Source organism: Indicator indicator, chromosome 16, assembly GCF_027791375.1.
Source record: "Indicator indicator isolate 239-I01 chromosome 16, UM_Iind_1.1, whole genome shotgun sequence".
NCBI classification, from domain to species: domain Eukaryota; kingdom Metazoa; phylum Chordata; class Aves; order Piciformes; family Indicatoridae; genus Indicator; species Indicator indicator.
Window position 1 is genome coordinate 15,447,459 of NC_072025.1, and position 17,479 is coordinate 15,464,937.

Sequence of the window (17,479 nt, forward strand, 5' to 3'; positions counted from 1 at the left end):
AAGTCACTGCAATTGCATTCTTCCACTGAGACCACCTCCACTTACCCCAGAAGAACAGGTAACACCCTCACATATACATGCAAATGGGGTAAAATTTGGAACAGAAATGGCCTTGCCTCTTAACAGAGCTCTGTATTTACAGGCAATTTCAGCAAGCATCTCATGAGCTCTGATATGTTCAAATTAAACACACCATTTTCAAAATATTTTTAGGTAATTATTTTTGTTTACGTTAATAATCAATACAGGCTGGGGGGTGAAGGGATTGAGTGCAGCCCCACAGAGGACTTGAGGGTATTGGGTGAAAACCTGGATGTGACCCAGGAATGTGCCATCACAGTCCAAAAACAACGATATCCTGGGCTGACACTTAGAAGTGTGGGCAGCAGGTGGAGGGAAGGGATATTGCCCCTCTCTGATGCTTTAAAATAAAAGAGGAAGATTCAGACTAGATAAAAGGATGACATTTTTTAACACCAAGGGTTGTGAGACCCTGTCTCAGGATGATCAGGGAGGTGGGAGATGCCCCATCCCTAGAACCATTCCAAGTCAGGTTATTTGGGGCTCTGAGCAACCCTTTCTAGTTGAAGATGTCCCTGCTGACTGCAGCAAGGTTGGACAAGATGATCTTTATGATGCTTTCCAACCCAAACCATTCTGTGATTCTATAACAACTCATTATTCTCCATTTCTCAAGGTTGTTTTATCTTTGATTTTCACACCTCCTCAATGGCACAAAACTCAAAAAGTCTGGCAAGATGAAGCAAAACTCCAGACAGTTTGCTATGGAGCACAATAATTAGCCATAAAAAGAACAAAAAAAGTGTCCCTCTTGCATGAGGATCAAGATCAGCAAGCATCAGGCAGTCAAGGTCAAACTCTCCTATATAGTCTTCTGTAAATATAAATGGAAACACTACATTTGCTTAACTGCAGTGAAGCAGATTTAGATGAGACACTAAAAAACTCTTTCCTAACAGTAAAGATAGTTAGTTAAGCACTGGAACAGATGGCCCAGGGAGACTGTGGAGTTCTTGTCTCCAAAAGTTTTCAGAACAGGTTAGAAAAACATCTGTCTGCAACATTACAGGTAGAGGTAATTCTGCCTGGAGGTCTGGATAACCTCTTAACATCCTTTGTAGACTTATTTTCTAAGATTCTGGGGAATGAAAAATACCAAAACAAACAAAAACACACCACAAAATTTATGTGGAAGACTTGAGAAATAAGCTGGCAATCTATGACATATTTCTTATTTTACTTCAATATTTACTATTTCCTGATTTGGTTCAATCCCTCCTGCACCAATTCAGCGATTTACAGTCCCTTCCTAAACCATCTCTGGTGAAGACAATATTAAACCCATGAGTAAACCTTTCATTTGCTTCACTAAATACCTGTGGCTGAGCAGGAACCTGCAGCTCAGATTCCAAGTGCTGAGCTGGGTATGTCCTCACTGGCTTTGATTTCTTTGCTGAGGCCATGGAGCTGCTGGGTGAGAGTGGTGCAACATTACCTTTACTTGAGAAGTAAGTGCCATAAATTGCTTCCTTTGAGTTTGGGAACATGATGGTGGCTGTATCCTCAGCGTCCACCCTACTACTAACTTCTCCTGTACCAAAAAAAGATTGATCATAGGTTTCATTGTTAGAAGCACAAGGAGATCAAACTGATGAATCACTGCAAAAGAGATGCTTGATCAGCTGTTGTAAATCATGACTTACAGTAATACAAGCTTTACACCAACACTAATGGTCAGATCTTCAGATTCAGGGGCTATGACTCCATGTTTTAGGGGCTTTGAATCTGACACATGCAAGTAGGAACCAACCAGGATTTCAGAAATTAACAGGACCCAAATCCTCACAGGGATTAAGAAACCAGATACCTGTTCAGTTGTAAGACACAGGATGCACATCTACATCTTGCACCAGTACAGGTTAGGGGTTGACCTGCTGGAAAGCAGCTCTGTGGAGAAGAACCATAGAGTCTTGGCGGACCCTAAGTTGACTGTGAGAGAACAACATCCCCTTTTGGCCAAGAGGGTCAATGGTATCCTGGGGTGCATTAAGAAAAGTGGGACCAGCAGGTTAAGGGAGGTCCTCCTGCCCCTCTACTCTGCCCTAGTGAGGCCTCAACTGGAGTACTGGGTCCAGTTCTGTGCTCCTCAGTTCAACAGAAACAGAACTACTAGAGAGAGTCCAACAGAGGGCTGTAAGGATGATTAAGGGAATAGAACATCTCTTATGAAGAAAGGTTGAGAGACCTGAGGCTGTTTAGCCTGGAGAAGAGAAGGTTGAGAGAATATATGATCAATGGTTATAAATACCTTAAGGGTGGGTGCCAGATAATAGCACCAGCCTCTTTTCACTGGTGCCCAATGACAGGACAAGGGGCAGAGAGACAAACTGGAACACAGGAAGTTCCAACTGAACAGAAGGTGAAAATTCTTTGCTGTGAGGGTGGCAAAGCACTGGAACAGGTTGCCCAAAGAGGTAGTGGAGTCTCCTTCTCTGGAGACTTCCAAATCATCCTGAATGTGCTCCTGTGTGGTTGGCCCTGAGAGGGCACCCAGACAAGGGGGTGTTCCTGAGGTCCCCTCCAACCCCTACCATTCTGTGATTTTTGTGCATTTAGTACTTCTAAGAATTTGAGTGAGTGCTCTTTAGGCAGCACTTTTCTTGTGAGATAAAAAGGGGCCTGAAAGTGAAGTTGCAGATGCAACTGATGGTTGTTACCAACCCTCTGTACTCACCTAGAGTTGATTTCTTGAGCTGTCTGTGAAATTCATGGAAAGGTCTTGCTCTGGATAAAATAGGAGGTATCTGGAGAGTTTTCTTTGCTACTGAAGTGATAAGTCTTTGTTCTGTCAGGCTCAGAATACCTGCAGAAAGATGACATTACTGAACAATTCATATATATATATTATATTCCAGCTATGAAAGAAAATAATCAGTAGCAGTAAAGAAAGGGTTAAACAAAGGCAGAACCCAAGTTCTTCCAGTTTCAAATTAAAACTGAAAAAGCAGCAGCTTTCTTTTAATGAAAGATTTGTGTCTTTCAATATTTCACCTTCAAGAAAGGTGAGCTTTGCCTATAAAAATTGATAAATACATGAAAGATATTGTACTGGTGCTGATTCTCAGAAGGAATTATGGTTGTACAGTGGCAGTTTAATATGCAGAATGGATGAGACACAATTCTTGTAAAACACAATGTAGCCATGAATATGGACTGATTGCTAAAATAGTCCAAGTGCAGGTCTAGTTAGGATTGAATGATTGCATGATTAATAACCAGACATTAATCATGGCTGTTTAGTTTGACTATGTTATTTACTTACACAAAACCCCTCCACCACATGCAATTCTCCTTTCAAGGAGGAACTGAACTCTGAATTACAAGATAACTGACTCAGGGAGGATGATTCTCAACACTGAATCATAGAATCATTTTAGTTGGAAAAGACCTTTATGATCATTAAGTCCAACCATTCTCTAACTCTGCCAAAGCTGGTGCTAAACCACGTTTCTCAGCACCACATCTCTGAGGCTTTTAAACACCTCCAGGGATGGTAATTCAACCGCTTCCCTGAGGAGCCTGTTCCAGGGTTAGAGAACCCTTTCAATAAAGAAATTTCTTCTAATATCCAACCTAGACCTCCCTTGGGGCAACTTGAGGCTCTTTCCTCCTGTACTATCATTTGTTATCAGGGAGAAGAGGTCAACCTCCACCTCACTCCTTTCAGGGAGTTGTAGAGAACCAAAAGGTCTCTCTTCAGCCTTCTTTTCTATAGAATGAAAAACCCCCATTCCCTCAGCCACTCCTCACAAGACCTGTTCTTCAGACACTTCACCAGCTTTATTGCCCTCTCTGGGCCTGCTCCAGCACTTGAATGTCCTTTTGGGAGTGAGGGCCCCAAAACCAAACACAGGTAATCAAACAGCAGCATTTGTTTTCCACTCTCCCATCTGTAACAAATTCACAATGTCTTTCTTGTAGTGAAGGCCACATAACATTCACCATGTCCTAAGTTAACTGCCACAGAGAGTTAAGTAGTCTGGAGTTGATCTCCACCCTTTGCAATATTCAGTGCTTACAAGTTTTGAGGTGCCAGAAAACGTGATTAGCAGATATCTGCTGCAAACAGCAAATTACACTGCCTAAGTAGGATACATCTGGTGGCAACAGTACCCAGGGTGGCTTTCTGTGACTCACCTTTTGTTGTATCTTCTTCTAACAGGGGTAAGGCAGAATCCATGTATTGAGAGGTAGGCCAATCAGACAGGTTAATCTAGGAAGAGACAGAATCTTCTATTAACAAAGAAATCTGGGATTTGGAAAGATCCTTTTCTATTCCTGCAATAATAAATATACTTGCTGCTGTGAAGAGTTTCATTAAGATTTAATAATGTGCCAGTATAAGCACTGCTTTTACAACTTATGAACATGCTATGGTATTGGCTACTGTCATTACTTTAGTAATTTAAAATAAAGTTAATTAAATTGATGTCTTTTGACTTCTGCTTTGCAAAAGCTAGCGTGCTAGTTAATAACAGAATCACAAGAAGTTTACTCAATTATAGTGTAAAAATAGTAGTTTTTGACAGAACAGTCTTTAAATATATCAAATGCATATACAGGCAAAGGACCAGAAAGAAGAGGAAGTACTTTCAAATATGTAAATGAATTCCCACTGAAAAGAATACCAAAGGAACTAAAAAAAATGTGAAACTACTCACCAATCAGGGAATGATATCAGAGATTTTGGAAGTTTCAGGGTTCCTCAATGACACAGCCTAGGCTAATGGGGGGGTTAAAGCTTCCTTACTTCCCCATTTACCCTGTGCTATGAGAAAAATGGAACCTGCTGGTTTTCTAAGAGCCAGGAATCCAAGGAGTGGCAGACATCACTTTGGGACAGTGCTGTCAGGTGTCTGTTACTACTTACTGCACATACAGAGGTTTCTACAGGGCAAGAGGTATATTCATAGAATCATAGACTGGTTTGGGTTGGAAGGGACCATAATTCACAGAATCACAGAATTGTCAGGGTTGGAAGGGACCCCAAGGATCATCCAGTTCCAACCCCCCTGCCATGGGCAGGGACACCCTCCACTAGATCAGGTTGCCCAGAGCCATATCCAGCCTGGCCTTAAAAACATCCAGGGATGGGGTTTCCACCACCTCCCTGGGCAACCTGTTTCAGTATCTCACCACCCTTATGGTGAAGAACTTCTTCCTAATGGCTAATCTAAATTCCCCTCCTCTAGCTTGGATCTATTCCCCCTAGTCTTATCGCTACGTGACACCCTAAAAATTCCCTCACCAGCTTTCTTGTAGTGAATAACATCAATCATCAATTCACAGAAAGAGAAAGGCAATTCTAAAGAACTGCTTCTGCTCCTAGTAGGGAAATGAGAGATATCAAAACCAACTATTACAAATTTTCCTCCTAATTTGTATAACAACACTGTCCACAAGAGGCATTAGGGAGAGAGAAACAATGTCCACTTTATCATAATGAAGAATCTTTCAGAGAAGTCACAGGCACTCATTTTAGTTATGGCCATTATCAAGCATTATGCTTTAAGGGCTTAAGATGTATGAAACTCTATGTCCTTGTATTCCAAGAAAATAGCAACAAGCCTATAATAAAGATTAACTTTATAGCAGCTGGCATGGAGAGTGGCTGGATACTGAGAACAGGTAATAATAAACCACTTTTCTACTCATTCTTGGCCCCAGCAGTTTAAGGACACAACAAAAATATATAAAAAGAAAGGAATTTAATTAAACAATGGTTCCTTTTCCAGGCTATTGCTGTAGAGCTGATTTTACTCTTGGTCAGTTTTATCCCAGTTTAAATCCCAGGAGTTTTGTTACTGTAAACAGCACTATGAAGCATAAGTATTTCATTTGGGTTCATAGAGATGTAATGAGCTACAGAGGAAAACAATTCAGCTGGGGTGTGAGTTCAAAAGCAGCCTAGAAGGGGTTTGTTGTTCGTATTTCTTCTAATTGGACATAGATACTTCATTCTTCTTTGCTGTACCCTTTAATTTCTAGGAAGTCCACAGCAGGTACCATGTTAAAGTAAGGACAGATGCAACTGTAATGTGATTTAAGCTTTTTTACACTGCAGTGTCATTATGATTCACTTCATTATAGCACAGGCAACACAGTGGGACTACGGAGCTGACCCAAAAGAGCTAGCTACAAAAATCCCACCCAAATTCTACTTCTTCCATGGTCTTTCAGCACTTGATTTATGGTATAAGCTGCTCTCTTGGAGACTTCAGTGAGATATCAAAGCAAAATTTGACAAAACATTTTCTTTTTTTTTTTCAGTAAAATTAAACTAACTAATTACAGTAAGACCTTAAAAATTATGAGTATTGCAAGAAAAATATTTTTAGCATCATTATATCATTTTATTACTTTTACTCAGTGGTTTAATTAAAAAAGGTATTTAAAAGATTGCATCTTTTTAAAAGGTTTTCAGTTGCCTTCCATCTGTCAGTGCAGTTACTCACACCTACAGCTTTTATGGCACAAACAAAACTCAGGGAATTTTATTTCCACCTAAATATGAGGAGAAAGTTCTTTGGTGTAAGGGTGCTGGAGCTCTGGAGCAGGCTGCCCAGCAAGGTTGTGGAGTCTCTTTCTTTGGAGAGATTCCAAAACCCCCCTGGCCATTGTGATCCTGGGCAAGCTGCTATGGGTGCCCTGCTTGAGCAGGGGGGTTGGAGTGGGTGATCTCCAGAGGTCCCTTCCAACTCCACCATGCTGGGGTTCTGAACAGCACACACTCCAGAAGCAGTATCTCCTAACAAGTATTTTCATGTTTATGGTGCAGACAGACTCAAAACACCATGGAAGCAATGGATCACACCCTTTGCAACACTAACCTGTAGGCACCTCACCTGCTTCCTCTCTGGAGGACCTGTCACTGCAACAAGGTGATTGGAACCTCAAACTTTTTTCCTGCATGAATAATGCATTCTGGTGAAGTTTATGAGGATTGTGATTCAGCAAATGTGCTCTGCAGAAGTCAGCACACAGCCTGCTTCATCACAGGTACTTTTAAAGTACAGTTTTATGGGGCTGGAAGGGAGCACTTCATTTGCAGTGCAGACTAAGTCTTACTTGCCTTAAAATATGCTTGGAGTGTGCTGAAAAAGTATTTTTTCATTTCAAGCACTTCTGAGTATAATTAACCTGGGACATGAGAAAAAACAATTCTATTACCCTTTCTAAAGTGTTTTTCTCCTGTGGATAAACCTCTCCGCACTTGATTTTTCTTTTTGCTTCATTTTAAATAGGACACTTGTTGGAACACCACAGGGATTTTGTGATTAGTTCTCTATTTGTTTCTTTTTACCTAGACAGCAATATTTAACTAGAACGACTTCTTGGTTTAAATATGTTATAAATATGTTTTTCTTGCAGTAAAAGAAGAGAGACTAGTATTAAATACAGAGAAAAGATGAATACTATCATGTACCAAACCCACAGTTTATCACCTGGGAAGACATGACCAGACTTGGTAAGTGTTAGAAAACCATAGAACTTGATAGTCATGGTAGAAAAGGTTTAACAAAGAGAACTATCATTGAGGTCCACAAGGGCAAGTGCTTGGTCCTATGCTTGGATCACCACAGCCCCATAAAAACTCTAGGTTTGGAGAAGAGTGGCTGGAAAATGCCCAGTGGAAAAGGACCTGGGGGTGTTGGTCAACAGTCAGCTGAAGATGACCCAGCAAGTTCCCAGGTGGCCAAGAAGGCCAGCAGCATCCTGGCTTAGATCAGCAATAATGAGGCCAGCAGCACTACAGAACTGATTGTCCCCTTGTACTCAGCACTGGTGAGTTTATACCTCAAATCCTGGGCTCAATTTTGGGCCTCCCTCTCCAATGATATTGAGGTGCTGGAGCATGTGAATAGAGGAGAAAGAGTAAGTACTACTTCACTTTAGCAAGGCTTTTGAAGCTACTTGATCGTGGCATTTTATAAATATACATTATACAAGCAAGGTAAGAAAGTATAGTTTAGATAAACTTACTACAAGAAAGATGCAAAGCTGCTTTGATAAGTAGTTCAGAAAGAATTTCTGTCAGTATGGAAGGATACTGAGAGGGTTCAATGGGTCTCTTCCCCGATGTTTCAAATCCACAGATCCTGCTGTTCACACAGAAGGAGGTATCTAAGTTTTAAATACAGAGCTCAGATTGTAAAAGAAACGCAAATGGAGTTTGGGCAGAGGTGGTAAGCTATTTCCACTCTTTCCTCTCAACCACAGAATCATATACTTAACAGAAACAGTGGTTAGAAAGGATCCCTGTAGACATCAGGCCCAATCTCGAGTCTACCACTCACAACAGACCAAGGCTTTGGTTTTTGTTCTTGATGAGAATTACTGCAGGATTTCATTGGAACAGACTGCCCAGAGAGGTTGTGGAGTCTCCTTCTCTGGAGAGATTCCAAACCCACATGGACATTGTGATCCTGGGCAACCTGCTGTGGGGGCCCCTGCTTTATCAGAGGGATTGGACTGGATGATCTCCAGAAGTACCTTCCAACCCCCACCATGCCGGGATTCTGGGAATTCATTTTATAGTTTCATAGCCTTATAGTTTAAACAGTCTCTGTAAGAGATTTAATATATAACAATTTATATAGATGGTCATCTTTGTATTCAAGAAGATTTCTGAGCAAGAAAATTGTACAGGAAATGGAAATTTATCCTTCTCATTCCAATTTACATAGTCCAGCATTTTGTCTACCTATCAATTGATACAATTTCCCTTGGAGGTAAAATACTAAATTATCCATAGATATTATTTCCCTCAGATTTTGTTTATTTGTAGAAAATAAAGTCTCGTTTAATTAGAAAACCTAACATTAAACCTTTGCTAGGGAGCATCTAAGCATCTTTAACAACAGGTCTTCTGTATTATTCTTACCTACTCTAAGCTCTTAAAGTAACCAGAGATGGCTCTGAATTGCAAATTTTCCATAAACCTGGAGAAATCAAGCCTTGCTCCTTTTATGGCCTCCAATAGCTTTCTCAGAAATTTAACTATGAAAATTCTGCCCTAACAGGTGCAAAAGAGAATAGATGGAGAACTTTGGTGAATCCCACATCTGCTTTTTGTAAAAGGCAACAGAAGCATCACAGAAGGAAGTAAGAGAGATAATTGCTGGCTTGCTCTACAATACATTTTACTTGTGGGCAAAGGGCCAGCTTACACAAGGCAGAATATGCAGGACCAACTTATTGGAATTCAGGGGTGGGCCTCCATTCTTGTCCGGAGACAGATGTAAACCAGCAGCCCATAGCATCCCAATCAGGCACTGAGTTTTGTCAAGGAATGTTGATATGTAGAGAAACAGCTTCAGCAGCTTCAGCTGCACCCCTGCCTAGTGAAATGACAGTCAATCTCCAATTCCAGATGACAAGAACTGGATAAAAACTTAAAACAAATGGTGACCTTTCAAAAGATTAATTTGTTTACCAACAAAATGCTCTACGTTTGTCATCTGCGATGGAGGTGACCTTCACATTCCCATTTCTGGGTTGAAAGGATGCTGACTATAGTCATCTGTTAAGTTAACTCTGTCTCACCAATTATTTCCTGCTTATTTTTAGTGACAAAGATTTTTTGAATTGGCTGTGCTGCTTATGGTGATTACACACCGTAATACAATTGCAACAAGCTTAGCTGGAAATACTGTGGTGTAACATTGATTTGTTTAAGCCTTGTTCTGCCAAAATTATGCTTTGACTACAATTATAGCCCCATGCAGATATTTAACACACAATCAGGGTCAGAGGACCAAAAGGCTTGTTTTTCTTCTACAGCATTTTGTAGTCACTTGAAAACAAAAGCCTTGCCTTAGTTTATGATTTGGGGAATGAAAAGATTTTGAGTGATAAGCATTAGTGATTAACATAATGTAAATCATAGAATCACAATGGTAGAAGTTGGAAGGGACCTCTAGAGGTTGGATACAACCCACCTGCTAAAGCAGGATCACCTAGGTCACACAAATGCATCCAGATGGGACTTTAAAATCTCCAGAGAAGGAGATTCCACAACCTCTCTGGGCAGCCTGGTCCAGCGCACTGACAGCCTCGCAGTAAAGAAATTTCTCTTCATGTTGAAGTGGAACTTTGTGTTCCAGTTTGTATCTGTTGCCCCTCATCCTATCACAGGACATCACTGCAAAGAGCCTGGTCCCTTCTTGATACCCACCCTTCAGATATTTGTAACCATTAATAAGATCCCTTCTCAGTCTTCTCTAGGTTAAACAACCCAGGTCTCTCAGTCTTTCCTCATCAGACAGGTACTTCAGTCCATCCTCACATCCTCCATTGGACTGTCTCAAATATTTCCCTGTCCCTCTTGAGCTGGGAAGCCCAGAACTGGACACAATACTTCAGATGTGATCTCACTAGGGCAAGAGTAGAGGAGGAAGAAGAGAACCTCCCTTGACCTGCTGGCCACACTGTTTTTAATGTACCCTGTACTGAATAAAGAATTAATAATCAAGGATACCATTAGAATGCTTGTGCTCAAGTAAAGTTAGCTTAAAAAACTCCCTTATCACAACATAATCCCTGATACCACCATTAGAGCCACACACTGTATAAGAAGCAACTCTTATAAGACTAGAAAGCAGCACCACATTAAATTCTACCTCATGAATAAATTAAAACATTCTTAAGTTTACAGTATAATATACAGTTAGAAGAAAACAAGGGCCAAAAAGTGCCAGGATAATGCTATAAAACCCCTATCCTAGGAAAATGGAAGGTATAGTTGTGAAACTTTTCTAGGTTGCAGCAGTACAGAGTTATTTTTGCAGCCATTCAGACTGCTGTTTGTTTTGCTAGATGCTCCAGGGGATGTATACATTATTTAATAATAATCTATTCATTTTTTCTTATCCAGATATAAGCTACAAAATATAGCCATGTCCAGTCTGCCCACAGTGTTTCAAATGGAATTACAGTCCTCATTTTAAGATAACTACAGAACTTTACAGAGGATGAAGCATTAGTACTTATCAGAGCCAAAAAGGTACAAAAGAGCAGCAGTTAATTGTTTGTAGTTTCTGTCAAAGTCCAGCGTCAGCAACTTTGCAATACCAAAAGAGCAAGAAAGGAAGGCATTTTCTTAGAAAACAATGAAATCTCACTAGTAATTTCTCAAACCACTCAAATAGTAGCATAATAAAGTCGATGCAGATTTGTACTTGACCTCTCCAGTCACCTCCAAACCAGCCTGGTTTTGATATCATCACATTTTTTAAACTCTCAGGTCTCCCTGAAAACTCAGTTGCTGACAACTCTTGGAAAAAATATGTGAATGAAGTTAGCCAATTAGTTTTTAATTTACTTCAATGACAGCCCTTCTACCACTGATTTTTTTTTTTTCTGAGGGGGATAATCTTTGAACTTAGGCCCATATCTAGGGCATGCACATATGGACAGACCTGTGTCTACCCGTGTGTGTGTACAAATATTGCCCTCTAATGGCTGATTAGTAAAAAGAGGGTAGGAAACACCTGATTTCATTCTTGTAGCTACTTTAATTGAGATTTTTTTTGAAACTAAAGTCCATGTAGTTTTAGACCTGCACCTATGCAGTGATTCATTTTAAGGACTGATGGTGATCTATAACTTATAGCTCCTCTAATCGTAGAATCATAAAATGGTTTGGGTTTGAAGGGATCTTCAAGATCACCTAGTTCCAACTCTCCTGCCTTGGGGGCAGGGTCACCTTCCACTAGACCAGGTTACTCAAGGTCTTATCCATCCTGAGGTTGAACACTTCTAAGCAGGGGGCATCCACAACCTCCCTGGGTAACCTGTTCCAATGCCTCCCTCACTGTAAAGAATTTCTTCCTAATATCCAGTCTAAATCTCCTCTCTTCCAGGTAAGTGCTAGTATAGATTGCATTAAACAAAAATGCCTTAACTGTCTCAGTAGTGGATTTTGCAAATCTATAGTTGCAAAACTTCCCCTCCCTAGTGAAGCCAGAACATTTCCAAACACAGACTGTGTTTGAAAAACTTCTAAAAAGCATTTACTTTAGGTAAATGCCGTGGAATAAATTAGCAGTGGGAAATACCTGGTTGTTTTTTTTCCACCCATTTCTCTGCCACAAATGGTTCCTCAGCAGCTGTAAATATTTATCAGAGAGCTTGACTAATTCACACTAAATGCTTGTCATTGAAGTCAACAGGAAGAAGTTTTCTCTGATCAGTGTATGTGCTTCAGCAAGAACCGGGAAAACACATGGCTCTCTGCAGTAGTATAATATTCCTCTCTGTGAGTGTTTTACAGTGGTTCTAAAAAGCTATTAGCCATGATGCTTTTCTTCTAATTAACTCTATATCACAGGGTTAGACAAATCACCACTTCATCTGGGCAACAGCTTTCAAAAAAAAAAAATCATTTTTTAGAAGTGGCAGATTACAACTGTGCCATTCACAGATTCTCTTCATGTTGTTTAAAACCAAATACTCCAGACTGTCTCCTGCAGCACTTGGGCTCGCTGCAAAATGCTTCTATCATAAATTAAATGGTAGAAGAGCATCCCTGTGAGAGAGTGTCGGGCATGTGGACCACAGTGTTGTGCTAAATATGTGAACACTGCTTTGGAGGGATGCCTCTGTCTAGTCAATCCCTTTAAAAGCATATTTGCAGAAAACATCTTCATTTACTTATTCAAAAGGAGCAGCAGTTGCAGAACAGAAATCTGGAAGAATTGAAACAATCTCGCACTACTTCAAATTGCAGAGTCCTTTTGTCAAGTCAAAAAGACTCCATTCATAAGAGCATCAAACACAACCTTTTCCCACTTATTCCAAACAGTCCTGTAACCATTTGAAAGCAGAACATATCCCTGTATTTTTAAGAAATGCCAGAGAATGTGAAACTGCAAGCCCACTGTTGTCAGCAAACCCTCATTTACTGTTTCCTTGATCTTTGGGTCACATCCTAAGCTGCACAAGCTCCACTTAACTCACCTGCACACCTTGATTTTACTGAGATTACTTACCATGCACTTTCCCATGCAGCCTTAGCTGGATTGGGGTCTTGCTACTTAAAGCTGACATGTTATAAGTTTATTTTCCTAAGTATTGTCATTCAAAACCTTTTGATTGTTACATATCAATCTCTAAAAGTAGAAAATTATCAGGTATTTTCACTTCAAGTATTTTATTTTTACTTGATTAGATATGAATCAACTTTAACAGTAAAAAGTAATGCAAATAATAAGCCCATGAGATAAGAAGTTACTTACAGGAACAGACTTTTTCTTAGTTATAAGTGGCAGCCTGGTCTCATAGTTCTTGTGTTTTAAACCAACTTTATAATTGGTGATCTCTGAGTCAAGCATAACCTTCATATCCATTTCCACCTGCTGCTGCAATACATAACAGGCACAATTTTAAAATAACTGCACAAGGACAGAGAGGTTTACAAGCAGGAACTGGCTAATACGCTCACAGACTTACAAAATAATGATAAAAATTCATGTTAGTTGAACTAGGCAAGCAATGAAGTGCCTTTTGATTAGGTGAAAAACATAGCAAGGTACACAACTACTATCCATATGTATGGGTTTTGCCCAGGTTTGTTCAATGAATTCCATTACAAGCTCTGAAATGTTCAAACTTGTGCATTTTGGAGTTACATTTTGAGGGGAAAGGGCAATCAGGGTTGACTCACTCAATTAACATGTTGTAGGTGCATTCTTTCCATGGATAAGAATCCAATTCACCTTGGCCACGTTTACCAGACACTAACTCAAGAATCATTGCCCTGATAGACCAGAAGAGCTTTTTTGGACCAGCTATGGCCCATAGACTCAATGTAGATAAACCACTCATTTAGAAGTAAATGAGAAAAAGGCAATGCTAATAATTAAAACATAGTAGTTTCTTAATGCACTATCTCTGCATGGAATGGATTCAACTATTTTGCTGATAAAAATTATGATTCAAATCCCAGTGGACAGAATAAGGCTTTTATTCTTGTTATAAGAAGTAACAGAAGTGATGCCATATATTTTTACTAGAAGTTGAAGATATTTTGGTTCACCTTAATGCACATGCTTTGGTTTGCACCTGAATCTGTACCAAGTGTAGTAGAATGTCCCAATATTTTTATTGCTATAACATTGCTAACTAGAATCTTCACCTAGCAGGATTTATTTAGCAATCAATGCTAAATCAGAGAGAATCCTCAAATAGCAGAAACTGGAGTATCACCAGAGCAAAGGTAATTCAAAGGTGCTGGGGACCTGGTGGGATATGTATTTAATTCCCATTACATGGATGCATAGAAAGAAAAAGCTCCCTTGCAGAATGAGATTCAATGAAACACCTTTAGGCACAAGAACTGTCTGCTGATAAATCTTTTGCCCAAGAACAAATACACAAGAATTCAATTTTTTTACAAAATACACCATAGAAAGTTTAAGAGCCATTAGATGTGTATTTGAACTATTAAGCTTCTATTAGTTTGTGAAAGCACTAAAAAATGGTTTAATTTATTTATCTGCACAATAGATTACCTTCTTTTGATAATAATTACAAGCAGATGTATCAATGAAATGCTCATTTAGATTTGGGTTTGTAAGAACAGAAGTTATTATCCAAGCCAATTACTCTTTTAGCCACATGGCTGCACAGAGACAGAAAGTTCAATTTTCACCTCATCAGTGATTCTGTGGTATTTATTTTATTACTATAACACACCGCTGTACAGAAAGGAAACTGCTTGTGCTATTAAACAAGAGTTGAGGGAAAATTGACTAAGCTCTCAATTAAAACAGGAGATGATTCACAGTACAGGCTGACAGTGAAATTATCAATGCTGGACTGGCAGATTCCACAAAAAAGGAACTTCAACATCTCCCAGTTATGGGTCATGGTGTCTTTTTGGTTGTTATACAAAGGTTTTATGATGACTGCACAAGGGATGCTCCTCTGTATGATTCTCAAGCTTTGTTAGGATAAATCCAATTGTAGAATCACAGAATCATAAAATTGTTTCAGAATTGTTCCAAGATCATTGAGTCCAACCATCAACACAACACAAAATAGCCATTAAACCATGTCCTCAAGTGCCATCTCCACACATTTCTTGAACACCTCCAGGGATGGTGACTCCACCGCCTCCCTGGGCAGCCTGTTCCAATGCCTGACCAATCTTGCAGGGAAAAAAATTGTTCCTCATGTCCAACCTAAACCTCCCCTGCCACAATTTTGGGCCGTTTTCTCTCATCACCTGATACTAGGGAGAAAAGACCAATCCCCACCTCCCTGTAACCTCCTTTCAGGTGATTATAAAGAGCAGTTAGGTCTCCCCTCAGTCTCCCCTTCTCCAGACTAAACAACCCCAGTTCCCTTACAAGACAATAGAAAAAAACAATATAAAAAAAAACTCAAATCAAAACAAACCCAGAAAGAGGACAGTGCTTCACTATTCTCTGTGAGCAAGATTTGCAGAGTCTACTCTGGCTGCTAATATGACTCAGAATTACTCTGAGTAAACAATTTTAAGGCTATTCTGACACCTGTGGGAAGCTATTTCCCATATGACAAGAATTCTAGCAACACATGTGAAAATAGCATCTGTGCTTATTTGACTCCAACCTTGCCTCATCCTAACTACTACAAACACCTTCTGCTCCATTTCCAGTCTTGCACAGTGTACCATGGACTGCAAAGCACAAAAATATTACTGTGTGAATTATTAATTTCCTTAAGAACCCCTCTGAGTTGAAGCATTCATGTCTTCAAACCTGGAATTACTGCCTTCAAGTTGAAAACTGTTCAGCCTACTACTACGTCTTTTGAGTAGAAAGGGATTTTGAACACCAAAGTACGTTTAATATAACCCAAAATTGTTTATAGCTACAAGTAAGGAAAAAAAGACAGAAAGTAAGGAATTGTAGGTGATAATTTCCCAGCTGGATTTCACAACTATTTAATAACAAAAGCTTTTTCTGTTGGCATGCTAGCCATGTAGAACAGCTGGCAGAACAGCACTGTTTGCCATTTTCTTTATAATGGGAAATTAGGGCTAGTTTGCTTGTCACTGGATATGGATTTCTATGAAGATGCCACAGATATCAGAAATGAGAAGACAAAGAGAAAGTCAAGACAGGACAGAGCAGGTGTTCCACTGGAAATTAAGCTTCCTAGTGCATGTGAAGGGTTGAAATACCACAGATAATACAGAGTTTACAGAGGAGCTGAACCCTGGTCATTTATTTCCCCTCACTATTTAAGTGTATTCATATAGGACAGGGTTGGAACATGGTCTGGAAAATAAATCAGAGCTCTCTTTGCACCTTATCCATCATTTCAAGACTGAGCAATGTTTTACTATTGCTTTATATTTTTATTACTTTTACAAAGCTAATCAGCAACATAAGTGTTTGGCTCCTCGTTCTGGTTTGATTAGATCCAGCCTCTAGCTTCTGGTAAGAGTCTTAGAACACAAACAGGACAAATATTCTATAATTCTATGATGATTATTTATGTTCTCTCTCACTCAAAGCCTCCTTGATTTAAACAGGAATAACCCAAAATTACAACAAGGTATTTTCCAATTCAACTAATTACATTCATTTGGTTTTAAAATGTTGGAGGAAAATTCCTTGGAACAGACTGAGGAAAACTCACAGCAAAGTCAAAAATACTTCAGATATAAACATTGTAAGATGCCTTTAAATGAATGTTTACAAGAACTTAATTTATAAAAACAGAAAAAAATAAATTGGATTTCAAGAGGAAAAAAAAATCTGTTTATCAGAGGGCACCACCCTAGACATGAACAGAAATCTGTCCCTCAATTTGCTGTAACTTACACAAAAACAACAACAAAGAACATTTTAGCCTCAAAGGACACAAACATTTATATCTGTGCTCCTCCTATTCCAATAAATAGTTCCATTTACTTACAGAATAACAGTTAAGCATATGGTACTTGCAGGAGTGGGACTTTAAAGCTGAACAAACATGGTTTAACAATGTACTTGCGGGGGCAGAAGAAGAAAAAAAGCAAGCTTGTGGACACACCCATGATGATACTGAGTCCTTTCTAACTTAGATTTTATGTTGAGTGTGGGAAGGCTCCTGTCTCTCAGCTCATTCTGAGGAATTTTTCCACATTTTCAGTCATAAATCATACCTTATCAAAAACTGAATCCATGTGGAGTAAGAACACAACATTCTGAAATCAACTGGTAACCTACAAGATACCAGTCTGTTCATTTAATGTGGTCTCTAGCAGAATAAGTAGTATGTTATTCCAGACCTGTAGACCTTGTGAAACACATAGTGATGATCTGCTGTACGCTTGGACAGTCCTGGGCTCAACATGTACTGGTGGCAAAATAAGCTGTTTCTGAGAAGCACCAAAATGAAGCTCCCTGATTTAGAAAGAAAA

The 17,479-nt window shown here is 39.4% G+C and overlaps 1 protein-coding gene across 1 annotated transcript in view; it reads right to left on the reverse strand.

The window, feature by feature from the left end:
* Positions 1-17,479, reverse strand: part of IQCH (IQ motif containing H) — a 75,408-nt gene that overhangs the window by 55,815 nt on the left and 2,114 nt on the right. Inside the window, exons 4-8 of the mRNA XM_054387739.1 lie at positions 17,348-17,462; positions 13,320-13,442; positions 4,219-4,294; positions 2,756-2,884; positions 1,398-1,612 (exon numbers count right to left, since the gene is read on the reverse strand). Of these exons, the coding sequence (XP_054243714.1) occupies positions 1,398-1,612; positions 2,756-2,884; positions 4,219-4,294; positions 13,320-13,442; positions 17,348-17,462 (658 nt within the window). The remainder of the gene's footprint in view (positions 1-1,397; positions 1,613-2,755; positions 2,885-4,218; positions 4,295-13,319; positions 13,443-17,347; positions 17,463-17,479) is intronic.